The sequence below is a fragment of the Zingiber officinale genome, chromosome 5A, assembly GCF_018446385.1.
Source record: "Zingiber officinale cultivar Zhangliang chromosome 5A, Zo_v1.1, whole genome shotgun sequence".
Taxonomy (NCBI): domain Eukaryota; kingdom Viridiplantae; phylum Streptophyta; class Magnoliopsida; order Zingiberales; family Zingiberaceae; genus Zingiber; species Zingiber officinale.
The window spans coordinates 117,600,812-117,625,030 of NC_055994.1; the positions used below are offsets into that span (position 1 = coordinate 117,600,812).

The 24,219-nt window shown below is 39.3% G+C and overlaps 1 protein-coding gene and 1 pseudogene across 1 annotated transcript; one reads left to right on the plus strand and one right to left on the minus strand.

Moving 5' to 3' along the window:
- Positions 1-9,420: 9,420 nt before the first annotated feature.
- On the minus strand, positions 9,421-9,549 carry LOC121983420 (annotated as a pseudogene).
- Positions 9,550-10,845: 1,296 nt separating this feature from the next.
- On the plus strand, positions 10,846-22,802 carry LOC121981472 (BAG family molecular chaperone regulator 4-like). The gene is made up of 4 exons (XM_042534002.1): positions 10,846-11,184; positions 11,278-11,534; positions 11,617-11,763; positions 22,343-22,802. The coding sequence occupies exons 1-4, from the start codon at positions 10,977-10,979 to the stop codon at positions 22,541-22,543; spliced, it is 813 nt and encodes a 270-aa protein (XP_042389936.1). The 5' UTR covers positions 10,846-10,976; the 3' UTR covers positions 22,544-22,802.
- Positions 22,803-24,219: the final 1,417 nt, after the last annotated feature.

Here is a 24,219-nt window from a genome sequence, read left to right on the forward strand (position 1 = left end):
GGAGAAGTACGGGGTGATCAGTTAGCAGCTCGGCGATGCTATATCGAGATGGTCCGAGCAGAATCCAACTCTGCTCGGAAGGCACCCCGAATCGAGGTAAATGCCATCACTGAAAAGCCGCCCTCTTTAATTTATGAAGAAAAAGAGGAAGTACAGATTCACCCGACCCGTTCGGAGGCTACAACTTTTATCGCCTCTGATCTGGAGGAGGAACAGAAGAAGGAACTGATCCAATGTCTCCAACGAAATCATGATATCTTCGTCTGGTCGACACATGAGTTGCCCGGGGTTTCGCCAAGCCTAGCGCAGCATGAATTGCATGTCCGACCGGATGCTCGGCCAGTGAAGCAGAGAAAAAGGGATTTCAGTGCCGAGCAGAATGCTATAATCCGGGCGGAAGTAGAAAAACTTCTGGAGGCCGGCCACATACGCGAGGTGCAGTTCCCGAGCTGGCTGGCCAACGTGGTATTGGTCTCCAAGCCGGGCAGCAAGTGGAGAGTCTGCATTGACTTTTGGGATTTGAACAAAGCATGCCCCAAGGACTTCTATCCTCTGCCCCGGATAGATCAGCTGGTGGACTCTACGGCCGGCTGCGAATTAATTTGCATGCTTGACGCCTATCAAGGATATCATCAAGTGCCGCTCGCCCGGGAAGATCAAGAAAAAGTAAGCTTCGTAACGGCCGACGGCACATATTGCTATAATGTGATGCCGTTCGGATTGAAAAATGTCGGGGCCACCTATCAACGCTTGATGAACAAGGTGTTCAAGGAGCAGATCGGGCGTAATATGGAAGTCTATGTGGACGACATTCTTATCAAATCCGTCCGAGCGGCCGATCTCTTCGAGGACATAGAAGAAACCTTCCGAACGCTTCGCAAATATGGAGTCAAGCTAAATCCCCAAAAGTGCCTCTTCGGAGCAAAAGGAGGGCGTTTCTTGGGATATATAGTGACCGAGCGGGGAATTGAAGTCAACCCCAGCAAGGTGAAAGCTCTGCAAGACATGCTTCCTCCCAGAAACACAAGGGAAGTGCAGCAGTTGACCTGCTTTGTCCAGATTCATCTCCAAAACCACCGACCGGAGCCTTCCATTCTTCAAGATCCTGCGCAAGGCTACTAAATTCCAGTGGGATGAAGAATGTGACCGAGCTTTCGGAGAATTGAAGACATATCTTAATTCTCTGCCAGTGCTAGCCAAGCCGATCGGGGGTGAGTCACTGTATATTTATTTGTCGTCAACTGAGCATGCTGTAGGCTCAGCACTCGTGAGGGCAAGCGGCGAAGAGCAGCCGGTGTATTTTCTAAGCCACATTTTAAAAGATGCTGAATCTCGTTACACCGGGCTCGAGAAGTTGGCCTTTGCTTTAGTTCTAGCCGCTCGGCGCCTTCGACCGTATTTCTTGGCTCACACCATCATTGTCCGGACGAACAGTCCACTCGGAAGAGTACTGTTAAATCCAGAAGCGTCCGGACGGCTCATCAAGTGGACGACAGAATTAAGTGAATTTGACATCCAATATCAACCCCGCTCGGCGATCAAAGCCCAATCCCTGGCTGATTTTGTGACCGAAGTGCAAAGGCCAGAGCCGGAAGCTATGTGGAGAATATATGTGGATGGGTCCTCTACTCGGCTCGGAAGCGGGATTGGAATATTGCTGCTCTCACCTCAAGAAGAGAAGATGCACCTATCCGTCCGGCTGGATTACAAAGCTACCAAGAGTATGAGGCCCTCATAGCCGGATTGCAGGCAGCACGGCATGTAGGGGCTGGTCGGGTGACACTCTATTCGGATTCACAGTTGGCTGCTCAGCAACTTTCTGGTACCTTTGAAATCAACAGCGTTCGGCTTAAGCTCTACGCTGAAGCCTTTGAAAAACTCAAAGCCACTTTCCGAGAGGTCCTTGTTCAAAAGATCCCCCGAACGGAGAACCAGGCAGCAGACGAGTTAGCCAAACTCGCAAGTTCAATAACACCAGTTGTCATTCAGCAACCAATTGAAAAAGTACTGCTGGTGGCACACGTCGATCGGATGCAAGGCCTCACGTTTCCAAGCGACTGGAGGACACCTATTATAGAATTCCTCCGTTCGGGCACCACACCCTTCGATGAATATGCAGCCCGACTCCTCAGGAGAAGAGCCGGTCGGTTTACACTCATTGGAGATCAGCTTTACAAGAAAGCTTTCTCGCGCCCATTGTTGAAATGTGTAAGCTCGGAGGACTCAGCTTACATCCTCCAGGAAGTACATCAAGGATCATGCGGGGGTCATCCGGGCGGGCGCTCATTGGTCAAGAAGATCCTCTTGGCCGGATACTTTTGGCCAACTTTACAAACAGACGCCGCTCGGACAGTATCTACCTGCCTTTCATGCCAGAAGTATCACAACTTCTCCCACCGACCGACCGAAGAAATGAAGGCGTCAAGCGTTTCATGCCCGTTCGACCAATGGGGAATGGATATTGTCGGTCCATTTCCGATGGCGTCCGGGCAAAGGAAATTCTTACTAGTGGCGGTAGACTATTTCTCCAAATGGGTGGAAGCCGAGCCGCTGGCAAAGATCACTGAACAAATGGTTAAAAATTTCATCTGGCAACACATCATTTGTCGTTTCGGCATCCCTCGTCGACTAGTGTCCGACAACGGGCGGCAGTTCACAGGGAAGATGTTAGAGGATTGGTGCAAGAGCTACGGCATTGAGCAACATTTCACATCCGTGGCCTATCCTCAGAGCAACGGTCAAGCTGAAGTGGCCAATCTCCGTATCCTGTGCGCTCGGCTCGACCACTTGGGAGGAAGTTGGCCAGATGAAGTGCCGAGCGTTTTATGGGCCATCCGAACAACTCCTAAGGAAGGAACGGGCGTTACACCTTTTCATCTGGTGTACGGAGGTGAAGCGGTCATTCCGGTTGAGGTCGGCGTTGAGTCCATCCGGGTCCAGTGTTATGATGAAGGCAACGCCGAGCGGAGGAATATGGAGCTGGATTTGGTCGACGAAGAGCGTGCCAAGGCATCCGTTCGGCTGATGGCGTACCGTCAACGGATGAAGCAAAACTACAACCGGCGCGTCATCCCCCGATCATTCCAGGTCGGCGACCTTGTTTGGAAGAAAGTCAAGCCGGTCGGCGACGTCGGCAAGCTTGAAGCTCCGTGGGCAGGTCCCTTCAAAATCATTGAAAAGCTCCGCTCGGGCGCGTATTATTTGGAGGATGAGGACGGTCGGCAGTTAGATAGGCCGTGGAGCGCGAACCACCTCCAGCCTTACCGGGCGGGGTGAGAGGTGTGCCAATGTAAATCATCCTATGTACTTTTTTCAACTAATACTAGAAATGCAGAAATGAAGAATCAAGAGAACAAATATAAGGCATTGGCAAGAAACGAAGGCCACGAGCCGCTTAACCGGAGGTAAATGGGTCGAGCCAAGCGCTCGAGGATCAAAGACCCAATACCTTCCGGATGGAGATAAATTATCCGAGCCAAAATGCTCGAAGCAGACCCTGAGCCGTTCGGCCAGGAGTACGTTCTCCAAGCTGGGTAAAAGGGGCATATGGATTATCCGAGCCAAGCACCCGAATAAGTGAAGGCCTCCCAGCCGATTAGGTTCGCAAGCAAATGACCCATGCCGTTCGGCCGGGCACAAAGACTGTTCAAGCGCGAGATAAGTTATGAAGGCCAAGGTCGCTCGACCTGGTAAGGAGTTAGCCTTGAAGGCCGTCTAGCCCAGACGTTAAACCGTAGAGCCGCGCCGACCGGCTATAAATAACCGCGCCGTCTAGCCCAGACGTTAAACCGTAGAGCCGCGCCGACCGACTATAAATAACCGCGCCGTCTAGCCCAGACGTTAAACCGTGGCTATAAATAACCGCGTCTAGCCAGACGTTAAGAGCCGGCTATAAATAAAGTCTAGCCAGACGTTAAAGTAGAGCCGACCGGCTATAAATAACCGCTCCGTCGACCACCGACGCTATAAATAACCGCTACCGCCGACGAGCACCGTCGTTAAAGATCGAGAGCCGCTCGGCGACGCTATTCCGATCTACCGACGAGCACCGTCGTTAAAGATCGAGGCTGCGCCGATCGGCTATAAACATCCGCTCCCGACGAGCACCGTCGTTAAAATCGAGAGCCGCGCCGACTAGCTCCGCACCGCCGACGAGCACCGTCGTTAAAATCGAGAGCGCCGACCGGCTATAAATAACCGCTACCGACGAGCACCGTCGTTAAAATCGAGAGCCGAGCCGGCTATAAATAACCGCGACGAGCACCGTCGTTAAAGATCGAGAGCCGCACCGATAGGCTATACGCACCGCCGACGAGCACCGTCGTTAAAATCGAGAGCCGAGCCGACCGGCTATAATCCGCGCCGACGAGCACCGCCGTTAAAGATCGAGAGCCGCCGATCGGCTATAAACATCCGCTACCGACGAGCACCGTCGTTAAAATCGAGAGCCGCCGACCGCCTATAAATAACCGCGCCGACGAGCACCGTCGTTAAAATTGACGAGCCGATCAGCTATAAACATCCGCGCCGACGAGCACCGTCGTTAAAAATCGAGAGCCGCGCTGACCGGCTATAAACATCCGCGCCGACGAGCACCGTCGTTAAAAATCGAGAGCCGCGCCGATCGGCTATAAACATCCACGCCGACGAGCTCATGATCGTTCACAAGTACCAGATTGATTAATGCTCGCGTGCACTGAATGCAAACAATATGGTTAAGCGCTAAGTGATTTTGAGGAAGCGAGTCAATTGATTAACCCGATCGATCGTTTAGTAGGAAACCCGGGGAGCCCAACAGATTATACGAATGAGCAGCAACGCATTAAAAAGGGGCAATGAAAGGCAAACAAAAAATGCAAGGCGCATAAGGGAGTCGAACGGCACGTACAATAAAGTTTTTGCATCCGCCGAGCGGATGAAATACAAAAAGCACTTGAAAGAACTCGCCTCACTCCGGGTCTTCAAAATTAAAAAAGGCGTCCGGGATGTCATCAATCATGGCCGCTAGGTCGGAGGCGGGAATATGCATTCCCTCGGGAAGGTGGCCACCCTTCTTCAGGTACGCCAGGGTGACCTTGACCGCTTCGGCGAATGTAGAAGAGACATTGTCGCCGAATTTCGCGCCGAACCGCTCCGAGTGGAGATATTCTTGGCGCGCCGCTGCTAAGCGACTCGGCTCTCCCTCCTTATACCTTTTAAGCACCGCCCGGGAGGCAATTAGGGAATCTTGGACTGCCTTCAAGTCCATCGCAGCTTTTGTGTGTTCGGCCGAACGGATCTCCCGCTCGGCATTCAGCTCGGCCTCTAGCTTTTTAGATTGCTGATCTAAGGCCCGGACTTCAACTTTCATTTTATCCAGATCAGCAATCGCCCGCCTCTTCCGGCCACTGGCGCGTTTCACGTCCCCGTCCCGCTTCTTCACCAAGTCTTCGAGTCGGGCCACCTCTGCAGCCAGATCAGCAGCCTTCTTCTGTTCGGCCTCGAGAGTTTGTTTCTCCCGCTCGGCCGATGGACCCCCTGATACTTGGAGTTTTTCCAGGAGATCCTCCAGCTCGGCCAGCCGGTGGCTAGTGGCGATTTGCTCAGCCCAACGCTGTAAGGAAATAATAAAATCAGGAGTCAAACAATAGCATGGCACATGAAGAAAGATGAATTTACCTGTGTGGCCTGCTGCATATTGTTATCGCCGAGCTGCTTGGGCATCATGAGGGCAACCTGAATCTGGGCGTCCTCAAAAAGCTTGGCGATGGCCGATCGGCAAACAGTAAATATTCCTCCGATGGGAATCGGAGGGTGGTCTTGATGGTCGGATGGCCGGACGGCGCTTCTTCAGTTGCAGCCGCTTGTTGCGAAGACTCCCTTATGGTGGAAGTTTCGCCCAACCGACGTAAACGGCGACGAGTCCGGGGAGGAGAGCCGGAAGGCTGTGCGGTAGGCGAGGCCGTTGGAGTCCCGATCTGTGATGGCGTGCGAGCCGGCGAAGTTACGCCGATTGGCACCTGTGGTGCTCCCTCTTGTGGTGGCGGAAGGCTGGAGTCCCTTTGACGCTTTCGCCGAACTTCCAGCGGTGGATCCCCGACTTGAGGGACCCCCAGCTCGGCGGGGGCTGAGGAAACAGGATCCGCCTCAACCTCCGTTGAAGCGGATGAGGCAGCATCTGTTTCAGGGGCGGACTGCGCCCCCCCTCTCCCGCATCTGCCGGGCGGCTGGGGTGGCCGCCTCAATTTCCACGGCCTTCAGTTTCAGATGAGCGGTAGCCTTGGAGCGCCACATGACTTCAGCTGCAATAGAAGAAATTAAAATTAGTTAGATAAAAAAGGTGAAGGGAGTAAAGAGTCTCTTACCCATACGGTAGGGAAGATTGGCCCGAACGGGAGATAACCCAAAAATATACAACACCCCCTTGAGAAGCAACTGGTCTATCTTGTACCGCTGACCGGACAACCAGTTCGCCGCATGAAGATATGCCGGGTTGCTTCTGAATTTGCCGAGCTCCGGCTGAGTCGACACGGCGGTTTGCCATTTGGTTCGAAAGGCTGGCCGCTCGGGAAGTCGGATGTAGAAGAAAAATTCTTTCCAATGCTTGTTGGAGGTCGGCATATTATCAAAAAATTTAAAGCCTATTCTACTCTGGAAAATGAAAGTGCCCAACTCGGATTGTTTAGGGTAGAAAAAGAAGTGGAATATTTTGGGGTCAAGAGGTATACTGTGCAGTTTAAAGAGGACGACCACCCCGCTCAGCAGCCTAAAGGAATTCGGCACAAGTTGGCCGAGCGGGATGCGAAAATAGTTGCAAACCTCTAAAATAAAGGGATGGGTAGGAAATCTAAGGCCGCCCTGGAATTGGTCTAGAAAAAAACAAATGGTGCCGATCGGGGGGTCATGGGGCCGGTCAGTCGGGTTGGCTACAACTATTTCATAGTTATCGGGAATCCCATATGTCCGAACAAGGCGCCGAGCACCCTCCTCATCAAACCGACTCTCCATGGTCAGGTACCAAGGGCCGTGAACACCAACAGCGGGTTCGGAGGAGCTTGCCATCTCGAAGGAGCAAAAAGACAGCGAGAAATCGAAGGAATGGGAACAAAGGAGGCAGAACAAGTTGGGAAGGCCTTGTAAGGGAAGGGAGAAGCTTACTGAGGGAAGGTAGACAGAAAGGATCACCAAAGAGCCGAAGACCACCAAGAGGCGAGAGCTGGGACGGCCGGAATGATGCAGCAGCAGCGGGCACCTTCGACGGAGAATACGCGATGAAACAGAAAATGCGGCGTAAAAGGCGAAGACGAGGGCTTTATACGAACGAGGCTGGTCAGCCTCGTCCGTCGGATGCAGGTCACGGAAGACGAAGTCATCATCTAGCCGTCCGTTTCAAAATGACCAGCGTCCCATCATACGGATCATCACCGCCACGCGAGAAGAGCCACGTGGCGCTCTGTCGCCAGGCACAATTAATGCGCCCATACCGCGCATGCTTCGACTTAATGGAGAAGATTTGCGTGATTTTCGAGAAGATCTAGACAAGCAAACATCCATGTTGAGCGACAAGACAACTGGAATGAAGAGCCGAACGGCTGAATTTGACAGAAGGGCCGAACGGCCCCAGGGATATTATAAGCTACGGAAAGGCGGCGACCGCCCGCTCGGACACATATAGTCCAGTCAGTCGGACTCACTGCCTCCTTCGACTAGACTTGAAGGGAAGGCAAGTGATCCGGCGGTAAGAATGGGGGACCCATTTCCTGAAGGGTCTCAGCTTGAGGACCGATGAAGGGCTGACTAAGCGGTTAATGGCTACGCCGAGCAGCTGAGTAAGTCCGAGCGGAGCTAGACATAACCCATCCAAGGGTTTGGGTTTCCGACGCCAAGGCAGGAGGATCGAAGGGCCGAGCGGGATGCCGCTTGGCTGGACCCGCCCGGCCAAGATAAGGGCGAGGGTACAAAGGGGGCCGAGCGGTCTATGCGCTCGGCTCGGGATATGGGATATCAGTTAAAGCATGTCTGATGATTAGGCCGTACACAAGATCGCACGATGGAGGACCTTGCCGTCACATCATGGAAAGGTTGATACATGCAGTAGCAGTATGGCCTCATGGACATCTTCCTGACATATCCATATCTGGGCATGGCCCTTCTGACAGACCCATACCTGGGCATGGTCAAAGGCAGGTGGTTACTTTGATTGGTGCGCCCAGGCTTCTTCGGGAGGTCTATATAAGGCCTCCATTTCTTCATCGGAGGTATGAGAAATCTTGATCTGGAGACCACCTTCTTGTTATTCCTCGCCTGACTTGAGCGTCGGAGGGCCGTCGCCGGGACACCCCTCCCGGCTCGGTTTTGCTGCAGGTTCACCGGAGCACTCGAGGACCCAGCAAGGAGCGCCATATCCCCAGCGTTCGTTGACCCTTGGTTCGAACAGGATCAAAACCTATACAAAGAGTAACAATAATAATATAGATTGTTGTAAAAAAAGTTCAAAAAGATTAATTACTATAAAATAAAAATAAAACACAGCTGATAAAAAATTATTTAAAAGGAACTTCTAAACCCCTAAAAGTCATGCTATGAAAAAGTATAAGCTGATAAAAAAAAAAGGAGTTCTAGGAGAAGGTAGAAGATAGGATCGTAGTAGTCGTTAAAAAAAATCTAGGAAATCAAGCAAAGCCTTAAGAAGGGAGAAGCATTGATTGCTGTTGTCACCAAATGCTACACTTTGGATAAGGACCAAAATGAGCAATTTTGCTGCACGCTGGAGAATGCACGACTATAAGACACAAAGGAACTTCACTGAGGACCACGTTGTTGCAAGTGTCGAGGAACTCTACCGCTGAACGTCAAGGACCACATTGCCACACGTTGTTAAGGAACTCCGCTAAGGAATGCTAGAGGATGTTGAGCAGAGATCCTTTGATCCATATTTAGCGGACTAGGGCCCATGGTCCAATGTAGTAATAGATGAATTTAATGATCCCCACCTGCTGAATCCCGTCTATCATTGCCCCTAGCAAACAAGTGGGGGTTATTGAATCCCGCCTATCACTGCCCCTAGTCCAGGAGCATACCAGGGCAGGTGGGAATAGAGGATCCCGCCTGGAGGATGTTGAAGATGTCGCTTAGCTTGATGGTTGGAGCGAGAAGCGGGCATGACTCACCGAATGATGAGGAGGTCAGATGCATCATTTTATTTTCCATCTTTTATATCTTGCTACTTTCCTCCCAATTTGGAATTGACAAATTTTTACTTCCAAATCACCCTTGACCGATTAAGATTCCCATCCTGCCTAAAAATTTAATGAAATACTAGTGATCGGGGCAGACACATTATATATGTAATATAATACATGAATATACATAAATTTTATAAAACGAATATTTTCTATAAGTAATTAAACAACATTATTCAATGATAATATGATTTATTCTCGAGTGTCACCCTTACGTTTGCAAGGAACTCTCCTTCATAAAAAATAATTTAATTCTTTATATCAGATATTAAACTGATAAGAATAAATACTACACTTAATCTTAGCCAAAAGGTTGCTCATAAATTAGGTAAGAGTGCGCTAAATAGTATAATACAAAGGTGATGCTCAAGAATTCCAACAACAAACTACTGTAACAGATTTACTCTTATAAAAAATTAATTTAATATTATACTTGATATTAGCCAAAAAATAAAAAAAAATACTTTATAATATCATCGACCCAAGGTATTTATAAAAGCTTTTCTACTAGCAGTGTTGTTAATCCTATAAGATGTAAGACTAAAGAGAATTAGAGAAAATTTATGTTAGAAAAAAATCTCAATAATACATCGTAGCTAAGTTTCAAACTTTAGATTCCTAATTGATTCATGATAAAAATTCAATAATATGCCACAGCTAAGTCTCAAACTCTAGATCCTTGATTAATTAATGAGAAATTTTTTTAATAATATGCCCAAGCTAGTTGTGAACTCTATATCTCTGATTGATATGTCTATGAAAATTACTAATAAATCTTGATTTTTTTTTTCCAAAAAAGGATATTAATATAATTTATTTTTTTCAACAAATTAATTGAGAGTTAGTTATTAAAGGATCCAGATTCTTAATAATATATTAAGATAGAATGAAAACAAATTACACTATGATTTCTTTTCTTAGTGTTCTCACGCAAACAAACTTCAACAAAATAAATAAATAGTGGAAACATATCATCGTTTCTTAATTTTTAATTTTGTTCTCCCAAGTAAATAAACTATTCTACAATGATAAAATCTATCACTCTGATGATAGGAGTAAATTCGAAAATTAAAACTAGCCATCATATGAAAAGATAATTCTTCGGACTTTATCATAATTCAACTCTTACTCAATTCTATAAATCTATCATGTAATAACTAACTCGACTATGTCCTAGAACTATACCAAATAAATAAAATTATACTTTGGATAAGCGGATAACCCATCATTGGTCATTATACGAGATAGTATTACAGAAACTTATTGAGAAGTTAGGATGAGACTCTCTAAAAAGGTTTATAGATATTGATATTGTCTACCAAAAAATTTCTAATCCATTTTTTTTCTAAATAAGAGGGTATTTTTCTCTAAAATTCAATTGTTTAAATTGCCCTCGACCCAGAACGAGGTCGTCCTGTGCCAGATCAAGCAAAAAAAATTTATTTTCTAATCGTGCCCAGTTCGACTCATGGGCTAAGCCGCCGCTACCTACACAAGGTCTACCGATATACTCCAGCATGGCCCAAGATTAGGTGGGGCTCGGCCTAACCACCTCGTGTACCCCCCCCGTGCTAGTGGATTCCCATTCGAAACCTTTTTTTTTTGTCAAGTCATTTTTGCTTAAGTCGAAAGCAGCCATCTCCTGGCGAATGCTTGTTGCCCTTTCGCCTTCTCCCGATTCACGCACATACCTGCTTTACTTTTATATCTCTCTCTATTCTGGAACCTTCACATCTTCCTTCTCTTCTGTATCGAATGAACGGCTCTAGCGCCACCGACGCCGCTGCGGCGGCGCAGGCCGATGGCAGCGTGGGCATAGCACCTGGGGAGCTTCACCCAGGAGGGATACTGGTTCAGAATCGAAGCGACGCGGTTTCCGGTCCCCGCGGCAACCTCGTTAAGATCAAGGTTCTCCGTGGCACCCAACTCCTTGACGTCTCCGTCCCAGTCGAATCCACCTTCGGTAGATCCCCTTCCCTTTACGAATTCCATCGCCCCTATTGACCCCTCACTTCTTTTGTTTCGTTGGCTCTGATGATCGATTCATGGTTTTAAGGGGAGCTGAAGAAGGTACTTGAGAAAGAGACTGGTCTGGAGCCGCACGAACAGCGGCTCTTATTCCGGGGTAAAGAGAAGGATGATGATGACTGCTTGCGCATGGCCGGTATCAAGGACATGTCCAAGGTCGTGCTTTTAGAGGACCCTGTGAGCAAGGCGCGGAAGTTCGAGCAGATGAAGCGGGATCTGTATATGAAGAAGGCCTACGATGCCATCGCAGCTGTGAGAGCGGAAGTGGACAAGCTCGCCACCAAGGTCGGCGCCTTCCCCACGTGACACCTGGTAATCTTCAATATTCCTTCCAAATTTGATTAAATTCAGTTTATTTATGACATAGGTGTCAGCTTTGGAGGCTGCCGTTCATTCAAGCACGAAAGCTGATGCTAAGGACTTTGCTGTTTTGACTGAGTTGCTCATGATGCAATTGTTGAAACTGGACGGCATTGAGGCTGAGGGCGAAGCCAAAATGCAGAGGAAGTCAGAGGTGAACATATGCATCTAGATTTTACTGAAATTAGAATAAATTTAATGTTATTCTATAGTTATTTGCATTATTTATTAGCTAATCTTGTTTAGTATCCAGCTACTAAACTTTTGTTTTCATCTCATCCACATTCTAATTTCTATTATCAGATATGAAATCCTTTTCCTGTATCAATACATCTAACAACTAAAGTTTGCCCTATTTTATGCTTTTGCTAATATGATTTCTAAATGTTGGGATATCAGTGGCCATATAAGAGCAATCAAACTATGTAATTGATGATTTGGAACTTTCATGCTTTGCTTTCCAACGTCCAATAGACTAATGATGCCAGGTTTGAATGTAGTTATTTTTTTAATGTCTTGACTTAATACTTCTCAAAGTTTTGTGCAGCCACTTAATGCATTAGGTACTTATTTACTCCACATTTTTACTCTATTTATTTTTTATTTGAATTTGGCATCCTTTGATCTTTGCTCATGGGGTAAATGCAACTACACAAATATCTAGTGCTAGTAGAGCCTAACAGAAAAGATGGATCTTAGATCTTCTGAGACCACTTGACCTAAGACATCAATAACTAGTATGGCAGTGCTGTGCCAGGAGCTTCACTATAGGTGCTGCCTCTACAACCAACCAACGAATCTTCAGATGAAAGACTCCAAAGGATTTGTAGCATTTGCAAACCATGCTCAACCATTGCTATGTGAAGGCTGTGATGCCGGATCCAACTTCTACTCATATATAATCTCAAGCGGCAACCTTCATTGGCTCTTGAGATGGCACCATCACCACCACTGCCATGTGATTTGGAGGAGCTTGAAAAGGCAATGCCTAATGAACTTCCAACGTTGAGGTCAATCAAGACTCTAAATTGGGTTCACAACAACCAGTTGCTTTACAAGCTAGTCAAAATGGATCTTGGAGAGGCATTGCTGATAAATCAATGATGATAGATGAAAGAGAGCTTCAGAGACAAATTCAGATTTTGGGAGTTGTGGACACTGTTTATAGCTGAAACTGAGGAACTCCTGTACTATCTGATTTTAAGCTTCCATCTCTACCCATCTGCAATGGAACTAATGATCCGATGGCACTTAGGTGATTTCCATGAGATAGACTTGCCATTATGGATTTTATTGTAGAAGAATTTTTTGACAATTCCAAGAGCAGTTGCATGCCATTGGTATATGAATCTCCCTATAAGTTCCATGGCTATCTTCCGTAAATTCACTTGGAATTTGAGGAACATGATGGCAATTGCTAGACCAAAGAAGAATGCAAAAATTCTTTTGACAATAAAGTAACATCTAGATGAGATTTAGAGATTATGTCAAAGACTTAATGTAGAAGCTAAAACCATATTGGAATACTTCTGGTGGTCCCTTTGATGGTAATAGCGGGCTGGACTTGATAATCTAGAATTTATCTTTGAACTTTATAACAGACCACCAATGGTTACTATGAGTTTTTGGCGAGAGCTATCTGATTTTATTGATCTTAGATTGCTAGAGAAGTGAAAGAAGAGTTTCAACATCATGCTTGGAGTGGCCTAGAAGTCCAAAAGGGACAAGAGAAGAGGATTATTGGGTAGTTTTAAAAATGATGTATACTTGTCTAAATACTAGGCATAGTTCCATCTTGACTGCAATTAAAGGCAAAAATTGCTATGGAATTCAATTTTAATGGATTCTCTAGTCGGCGAGAGAAGCATAGATAAGTATTATCAATATCATAGAGACTGTGACCATGGCACAAATGAATGTCGACAGTTGATGGAGAAAATTGGAAAGTCTATAAAGAGGTTGACTAAAATTTTTTTTGCAAAACCAATGAATAAGGGGACAGAGAAACTGATTGAAGCTTCTATTACTAAGAGGCTAAGGGAAGAGAAACATGATCCCTTCTTTTATATGAGCATAATGTGTGAAGAATTAAGTTAGAGTATGATGATACTAGATCATGATCTAGAGGTCAAACATGATGTAGAGGTCAAACATGATCTAGAAGTGCTTCAAATGTTCTCTTCATCTGCGCCTTTGGAAAACTTATTTTACTCTGGGTAATTTGTTTCCTATTCACACAACTCTGATGCGGTTTATGAGGGATTTTTTCTTTGTAATTTCTTGTCATCAAGAGGAGGGTTGTATTAGGTTATCAGACAATGTTAAAACATAGATAAATATTATGTATGGATTTATCAAACTATTGTGTTAATCTTATGTTGGTCCGGAAGAAACGCGTTGTAGGGTCTAATTGCAATGTCTCAGCAAGGACATGAGAATTTGGATGCTAAGTTAAATACTATGTTAAATATGCAAGAGATTTTAATTTGTAAGTTGCATACAACAACCACCACCAAGCCTTATCCTATAGGTGGGGTGACTATGTGGATCCTTTTATTCCATTGGACTCTATCCACTACTATATCATCTATATTTAAATAAATTTTATTTTATTTTATTGTTACTAATCAAGTATTTTTTTGGTCTTTCTTGTTTGATGTGCATAATTGTCATAGTTTCACATCACAAGAACTTCTTGGATGTGTTTTAATCCATGATTAGTGTAAAAAGATAGGGACTTAGAGCTGATCCTTGATGTAATCATATCTTTATAAGAAATGCTTCGGTTAATCGCTTGAAGTCTTCAATCTTGTCATTAAATACTCATACATATTTTTAATTAGTTCAATATATGCTGCGTTAACACTTCTCTTTTCTCGGCTTCTCTATATAATTTCTTTTGGAACTCTATAATAAGTTTTTTTTCTAGGTTAACGAAAATAATGTGTAGATTTTATTTTTGTTTCTGATATTTTTCAATTAGTTGTATGAGAAGATGTATAACTTCTATTATCGACCTTCCAAACATAAATTCAAATTGATTTTCAATCACATGGTCTCCTTTCTTATTCTTTTTTCTATTACTCTTTTCTAAAATTTCATAGTATAACTCATATATTTAATACCTTTATAATTTATACAATTTTGTACTCTTTCCTTCTTATATACGGAAATTAGAGTACTTACCATCCATTGATTAGTTTTTTTTGTTTTCAATATCAAGTTAAATAACTTTGTGAGTCATTCAATATTTTATTTCCCTAAGCACTTCCATACCTTTATCGGAATATCATTTGCTTTAATTATTTTTTCATTTTGCATCTAATTTAAAACTTATTCTACATCTGAATTTTAAATTATACAATAAAAATTAAATTTCTATACACATCGACCTACTTAAATTACCTAAGTTAAGTTGGTCACATAAATCTTCATTAAAAGGATGAAAATACCACTTTCACCGCTTTTTTATTTCCTCATAATTTACTAGTATCCTATTACATTTATTTTTAATTTTTAATACATTTTATTTCGATAAGATTTCCTGACTTCCTCTCTCTCGCTTTAGCTATTTTGTAAATGTTTCTTTCCCCTTATTTTGTATCCAATTTAAGATATAAGCATTTAAAATTTCATTCTTAGTTTCATTCATGACTTTCTTTTCCTCTTTTTTTTAGCTATTGTATATTTTTTTAAAGTTTTCATCATTCTTACAAGTATATAATACTTTATAGGCTATTCCTTCACTTTCTTCTGTATTTACTCATTCCGTCACCAAAATTTTTTACTTAGTGGTGCACGCCCTTTTGATTCACCGATTACACTCTTGGTTATTATTTTAAACTTTGATACCATCTTATCCTATGTTGTATTTGAGTCGTTGTATAATTCTCCTCGTACTTGTACTCCTTCCCTTTCCTTAAATATATTTTGCTTTCTATCTTTTAATTTCCATCACTTAAGTCTATGAGTCGTGTATAATTTCCTTCTATTGATATTATGTTTGAGGCGTATATCCAACACTACTAACCTATGTTTGGTAGTTAAGTTTTCTTCGGAATAACCTTGTAATCTTTATAAATTTTTTAATTCTTCTTCCTAACCATAAGAAAGTTAATTTGTAATTTATTTTTCCCACTTTTGAACATTACCAATTTACGATATAACCATTCAAAATTTCATTTTTAGCTTCATTCACTACTCTCTTAACCTCTTTCTTGGCTATTATATATATATTTTTTAAGTTTTCCTCGTTCTTACAAGTATATAATACTTCATTTTTCCTTCACTTTCTCTTGTACTTTCTCATTCCGCTATCAAGATTCTTTACTTGTGGTGCATACCCTTTTGACTCACCGAGTACACTCTTGGCTACTATTTTCAACTTTAATATCATCTTATCCCATATCATATTCGAATTGCCGTATATTTCTTCTAATATTTGTACTCCTATCCTTTCTTTAAATATGTTTTATTTCCTATCCTTTAACTTTCACCACTTAATTCTAGGAGTCATGCATATTTTTCTTCTTTTGATACTATGTTTGAGGCGTATATCCAACACTACTAACATATGTTGGGTAGTTAAGTTTTCTCCAAAGATAATCTTGCAATCTTTATAAATTCTTCTATCCTTCCATAAGAAAGTCAATTTGTGATTTGTTATTTCCATTTTTGAACGTGATAAGTGTTCTTCGCTTTTCTTAAAAAACATATTAGCTAGTATAAGGTCATATGCTATTACAAAATTCAATATAGTTTTTCCTTCTTCATTTCTTATTCCAAACCTATAACCCATGCACCCCTATACTCTGCAGGTTGGATAAGACTAAATATTATAAAATTATTGATTGTCTTAAAGTGGAACATACACCATAGGAACACTCACTGACAAAGCAATAGAGGTAGTAATTACGATGTTTAAGAGAAAAAAAATATTTTCTATTTACAAGAGACAAAATGAATAGGGGAGAAGACAAAGATGATAGAAAACTATAATTTTAAGTTTTGGTACATAGGAAAAAGTAAAATTAGAAATGAAGTATATATTATTGTAGATATTTCGTTAAAGGATAAAATAATAATAGTAGTTAGAAAGGAAAATAAGATTATAGTTTTTAAGTTAGCGAAATTAAAAGAATTTATTAATGAAATTAACATAGATACACCTAAAAAATAAATTAGATGAAGACATCAAACTTAGATTTTGGGAAGACCTAAATGAGGCTGTACAAAAAAATTTCGACAAATAAGACGATTTTAATAGGAGGAGATCTAGATGGATATATAGAGTAAGAAACGAGGAATATGAGAGGGTGCATGATGACTATGATTTTGGAACAAGAAAAGAAAGAAAAAGTATATTGGATTTCGCAATAGCATATAAATTTATAATAGCTAATATATTTTTTAAAAAGAGAGAAGAACAATTAGATATGTGCTTCAAGCATACTTAAGGAAAATATGTATGACGATCAAGTGGTGGAAGTTAAAGGACGAGAAACAAAGAATCTTTAATGGAAGGTAAAAATACTAGTATGAGAAATACATGGCGGCTCAAATACATTAGATAAGATAGCGTCAAATATAAAAACAGTGGCAAGAGCATACTCGGTGAGTCAAGAGGATAAACACCATTAAATAAAGAATATTGGTGGTGAAATGAGGAAGTACAAGAGACATTGAAGGGAAAAGAATATTGGTGGTGGAATGAGAAAGTACATATTACCATGGTGCATGTTGTTAATAGATGATATTGTTTTGATTTGTAAGACTCATGAAAGAGTAATTGCTAGAGTTTGAATCTTGGCGGAAGACATTGGAAGTTAAATGTTTTAGACTTAGCAATATAAAAATAAGATATATAAAATTTAAGTTTAGTAGTAATATACATATTAAGATAATTATTAAGATAAAAGATGATGAGTTACTTGTAATTGAAAGAGCAAAAGAATAGAGGAGTTATAGATATTTTACGTAAGATATAAGGAAGATAGTTGAAATAGAGGATGGTGTTCGCTATTTTTTGTGATCGTAAGATATTTCTAAAATTTAAGAAAAGTGCTACAAAATGCTGATTAGATTTGATATGATATATGAAGTTTAATGTTGGGCTATAAAGCGAGTATACAAGCAGAAGATGAGAGTTACAAGATAGGATGTTAAAGTTGATGTATGGACATACCAAAATGGACAGATAAGAAATAAGAGCATTGGACAAAAAATTAAAGTTGTATCTATTAAGGAAAAACTCCGAGAAATGCATTTAAGATGGTATAAACATATACTTAGGCAATCAATAAATGTCCTAGTTAGGCGATGTATGATCACGACAAATATGCACATTAATTGAGTAAGAGAGACAAAATAAGACTTAATTATTAACAATAAAATTGAATAAAATTTATTTAAATATGGATGATAATATAGTAAAGAATCAATCTCATTCGCTTAGGAGAATCCATATAGATGACCGTTGAGGAAGTTATGAAAGTTGAATATAAATTATTGGAAGAAATATGAACTGATAATTCTATAGTGGCTTTTTTTTGCTAACAAATTGTTTATTACTTAATGTTCACTCTGTGCCAAATTGCTAGTATATCAACTATCTAAAGTCATGTGCAAGGACATTGCAAAGTTGAGTTGCGTTTTTTCCAACTATTTAAGGTCAACTACAACTGCATGAGTTTTTTTTCCTTCATTAAGTTGCTGTGCAAAGTTGTAGTATTGACAAGTTTTTAAATTAATTATTTTTTTACTTATGATAACATTTTTTGTCTTTTTCATTACAACCTTCCACTCTTTTAGTTTTGACTCTTTTAACTATTAGTGTGTCAATGATAATGCCATGATGATCAATTTTTTTTCCCTCATTCTATTATATACTAAAGCTACATTTAATTTCCCTCAAATACTAGTATCTTTTATTTTAGCTAAAGAGGAACATGACAATCGCACAAGACTCTAGAAGCTTTTATTTTAACCATTTATTTATTGAATATCATTATGATTATCTAGTGTTAATTTAAAAACAACTTTGACTTGATCTTTAATGCAAGGCTATAGCTATAGGAAAATGATTTGTCAATTAATATAATATTGTTCGTGAATGCGATTATAGTTAGTTAATTTATTCAATATTAATTTTAAAACATACAAATGAGCTTTAATGGAGGTGTATAAATAACTACAAGAAAATCATCATTAGTTCTAATATTAGTAACAACTATCATGCATATTTTTTATGGCAACAATGTCATTATTATATCCTAAATTGGTAACACTATATGTAAATTTTCCTCCTTTTTTATTTAAATATTTTTAATAGTTGTCTTATTAAATAAATTGCATCTAGGGTAATCTTCCCAATATGAAGCCTTAGGGTCAATACCCCAAATTACCTGCAGGACGTTCCTAATTGATTCTTAAAAATGATTGTTTCATATTTTATCAAATTCTTTTAATAACTACTTTTTAAAGTTTAATCGCATAACTCACTAATATCTTTATACTTAGAGACTATTGTATATCATTGTTATTGTTATTAATTGGAGTAGAAACCTTTTCCTACATGCTCGGGTATCTTTGTAGCACTCAAAATTTATTAAATAACACAGTTAACTAAAGATTACCTTGATCTTTTAAATTCTTATAAATGTCTACAGGAATATATGACGGCCTTGTATTTATCTTCATTTTCTTCAATTTTTTATAAATCTTATTTGATCTAATTTTATGAACAGGTATATGATTCTTAAATATTTATAATTTTTAGTCTCCAAAAATAAATTATCTATAGAAGACTCATTAACAAGTTTACAAAAAAATTATATATATACATCAAGCATTTCCTAAGGCTTAATTCGCTTCATGAAAATATTTTTTACATTTTTTAATGTTTGATGCTGTAAGAAATCATGGTCAAATGTAAAATTATTTTTGGTCAATAAAAAAATTTCTTTAGGGACACTAGATATTTCTTTGTTTGGCAAAGAAACCAAAGTCATTTTTTTCACTTACCCACAAGTTCTTCACTTTATTTATATGTAAACATTTTCTTTTTTGTTTTCTAGCTTTCACAATTGTTCATGGAAGTAGATCAATTTGCAAAGGCTAATTTGGCCATACAACATGGGACTGCCAAGTGGTCTAGTAAATTAGTGTGAGCCAAGGTGACTGATAGATTCGAGTGATTTAGTCGAGACAATTAATTTAGTTGTTTGGTTGGGTCACGAGGCCATTCAGGTCATTTAGTTTGGGTGAGTTGATTGGTTCTAACAACTCAGTTGGTTTTAATGGGCTAGATGGAGTAATTAGCTTCCCTCGATTGGTCTAGTCTAACCAAACTGTTGTCTCATTAAGATGATCTCGTGAAGGGAAAATATTTCCTAATATATGAAATCAAAGGAGACATAAAATTGTGCAATTCAATTATAGCGGTATTAAACTAATGAGTTATATTGTGAAACTTTGAAAAAGAGTGAAAAAAAATAAAGAGACTATATTGATCGGAAATCAATTTGGGTTTATGTCTAGAAAGTCAATAATAGAAGTTATACATCTTCTCAAACAACTAATTGAAAAGTATTAAGAAAAGAAGCAAGTTTTACACATGGTAGTTGTCAACCTTAAGAAAACAATATGATAAGAGTCCTGAAGGAAGTAATGTGTTAGTGTAATGTATATTGAAATAATTAAAGAATATGTACGATGATGTAATGACAAGATTGAAGACTCCAGACATATTAACCGAAGTCTTTCTTATAAAGATGAGTTAATCAAGGATCAACTCTAAATTCTTAATTTTTTACACAAATCATGGATGAATTCACTGGACATCCAAAACATGTTACTATGATGCATTTTATTTACAGATGATATTATTTTAGTAGATGAGGCACATGAAGAAGTAAATGCTAAGCTCAAATCTTAGCAGGAAACACTAGAATTGAAAAGTGAAATGTTTTAAGTTTAGTAATGATAGAATATATAAAATTTAAGTTAAATAATATTAAATGTGGTAAGATAATTGTTAAGATAGGAGAAGACGAGTTACTAAGAGTCAAAGAGCTTTAAATATTTTGAAATGTTTTAAACTTAGTAAAGATAGAATATATGAAATTTAAGTTAAATGATATTACATGTAATGAGATAATTGTTAAGATAGGAGAAGACGAGTTACCTAGAGTTTTAAGTATTTATGATTGTTTTTGCAAAATGATTGAGAGATGTCTTACATAAAATAAAGGCAAGATGATTGCAATGGAGGAGAGCATCAGATGTTCTTTGTTATCGTAAACTACCTCTAAAACTTAAATGGTAGTTCTACAAAATGATGATTATACAAATATGAGAGTTGTAGAGATGAGTATGTTAAGGTGGATGTGCGGACATACGAGGATAAAGAGGATAAAAATTGAGAACATTAAAGAGAAATTTGAAGTTGCGCTTATTGAGAAAAAATTTCGAGAGATGTGTTTAAGATGGTACAACCTTAGAAGACCAATAAATGCATTAAATGAAGAAGAGAAATACCAGAGAAGACTTGGTTACTAAGGATAAAATATATTTAAATATAGATAATATAGTAGAGAATAGAGCTTAAAAGATTAGGAGGATTCATAAAGTTGACCATACTTAGTGGGATAAAATTTGATTATTGTATATGTTAACAACATATCCAAAATGTAAAAATAAAATGTTTTGCCAATTGCTATTCTTATAAATTTTTTTATCCCAATTTTTGCTACTTTATATTTCTATTCAAATTATCTACATCTCTATATCTTTCACTCTTTAAATAAGTATCTTTTGTAAATAAGTTTTTTCATACGGTTTCTAAGATGGTTAGTCCTGTATTCCAAGGTATTACCTCATAATTTTTACACAATTATTTAGAAAGGTGAATTGCTAAAGGTGAACAAATACTCTTCTCTCTTCTTAAAAGCAAGCATTGAGAATTAGAAGATTCTAAAATTGTATTCATTTCTTTTGGTATACTGTGAATAATTGAATTTAGGTATTCTCAAAATCCCCTTTTGATCAATCAGTCTTGCTGAAGTGTATAGACATAATGTTAAGTATCTTATTTTCTAAAACTAGTTGTAGCACAATAAATTTTATCGTCGTATCTTTTATACTTTGACAAATATATTCTTATAATCCTTTTCTAGCATGATACCCATTCCATTTTTATTCTTAACTTCAGTATACCAAATTTTAGAACATATTTTTCCTATTTATCTAGCTTTTTCTCCAATCTAGTTTATTTCTTGTAAGCAATTTGTGTTGACTTTATTTAGCACCTACTAATTCTGGTACTTTCTTGTGAGTTTTTCTATATTTATGTTGCTTATTATCATTGATTAACTTCATCTAACAATTTGAAAACCCTTATTTTTGATGAGTCACTTTTGGCAACTTCCTAGCTCTTCCTTTACATATTGAGGTACTTGAATGATGAAAATCCTTCCACCTGTGGATGATGGCATAGCCTCTCACTAAAAATCGATAGAGTTTGACACTGGATGTCTAAGCCTAAGGCAATTCTCTTTTTTTTTTCTCTTTTTTTTTTTTAATCATGACTTGATCTTATTATGTGCAAACAGAAAAGAGGAAAATCTCTACTGATTCCCCTATCGAGAACATTTTTTCATCATTTTGAGTTAACAGTCATTGTGCAGTTGATTACTTCCAATACATCATTGTTCAAGAATCTAACTTCCTTGCAGGTTCGCCGTATCCAGAACATCGTGGAGACACTAGACTCGCTAAAAGCATTAAATTCTAACCCCTTCATTGACAACAACAGTAGTGCTGTCTCTATGACTACTTCATGGGAGACATTTGATTCTGGGTCAGAAAACCTAAATGCATCTTTTCCGAACACATCATCCGCCATGATTACCAATGATTGGGAACATTTTGACTAGCCTTTAATGTGGAAACGAACAAATTATTCATCGTTTTTGCTGGCTGATACTTATAATGATTGCATGTTCATGCACATAGGACGGCAGCTTGACAGAGTTCTTTCGGAAGGCATTGTATACCAGGAAAATAAATCTGTTCACTCATCACTGTCAATATGGTTAATTCAGCTTATAGAATGCTTGAATATTGACACAATTCGTGAATACTCTTGAAAGTTTATGATTGTATTTGTTCCAACAGCGATCTGTGCCTGCTCAATGAATTATTCTGCAACTCCTCTCCTATGAGCTCGGGCACTGTTTCAGAATGCTGGATTCCGGGAGAGTATAAGAGTATCCACGTCGTATTTCTTATTTAAAATTTAAAATTTAGGATAGAAGAATTATTTTATTAAATTTAGATATTTTTTAACTATACAATACATCTTCCCTATAATTTATCTTATTTTTATTTTTATTATTTTTTCTCTTAATATTTAGTTTTTAATATTCAATCTATTCTTTTTATTTTTTAAAAATTAAATGATATTTTAATATTTAAAAAATAGGTTTTATTTTCTAAATAAAAAAAAAACAGTATTCATTTATTTTGAGGAAGTTTTTTTAAAAATTTAATTTTAATAGTGTATTCAATTCTGGTTAGTTGATTAGTCTGAGATGGATAGTCTTACTCTTATATTTTGTTCAGTAAGTGAATTCAGAAAATGTAATTGTGTTTGATGTGACGATTTAATGTTACTAAGTAGTTTAATCATCATACCTGTATTTTACATGAGAATTGAATCATATTTGAGAATGTAACACCACACCCCAAGCTTTAGGGGTGCGAAGGTCTATTTTAACATCTTCGTCGTTTTTTTTTAAGTATAATAATCAAGGGTGGCAATTAATCCCTACTATATAAATGATACTGTTATAAATAGATCTTTAATTATATATATATAATAATTTTCATGGTTAAAATGTTTAGAAAACGCTCAATTCTTAGCAAATGGTAACGCCGTGATTTAGAATACGAAGAAACTAATCCCGTGCATGTACCAAGACCCCTCCCTAATCCGATTGTTGATATTTTTTTCTTACTTTCTATTTTTGACACGCAAAATTACTCGGTGCCTTCAGTTTCCAACTCAGTCTTCTCAAAATTAATATATGTACATAAACTAGGAGGGGCCACTTAACTGCTCAAGGAGCTAACTGGCCTTAATTACTTAGCCATGGAAGTTGCCCTCTCCTACTACTCGCTTTCTTTGCTTTGCTGCCATCTTCTTCAATGTATGGTCGAGGAAGGAAGGGAGACAATGGTTCTCCTCTCCCAACGGGGTCGCATGCGTTAGGACGGAGCCAATATGAGCCATCTCCACATTGGACCACAAAATATAGTATTACACGTAAAAAGAAAGCCAATAATAATAATAACAACAATAATAATAATAATAATAATAATTCACAATACACAATGAAACCAAGGGAAGCCAAAGAAGATATAATAATAATAATTAAAAAAAAAGGGCTAAAACTTCAACTCACATTACAAAATAAAACCAAAATTTTTTAAAATTGGAAGACAAGACCGTGTAAAAATTGCTATAGACAGTCTCAAACTCAGCACTTGCTCAAACACCATGAATTATGCTTGTGATATGAGTCGTACAACGGTTAGATACGCTCTTGTT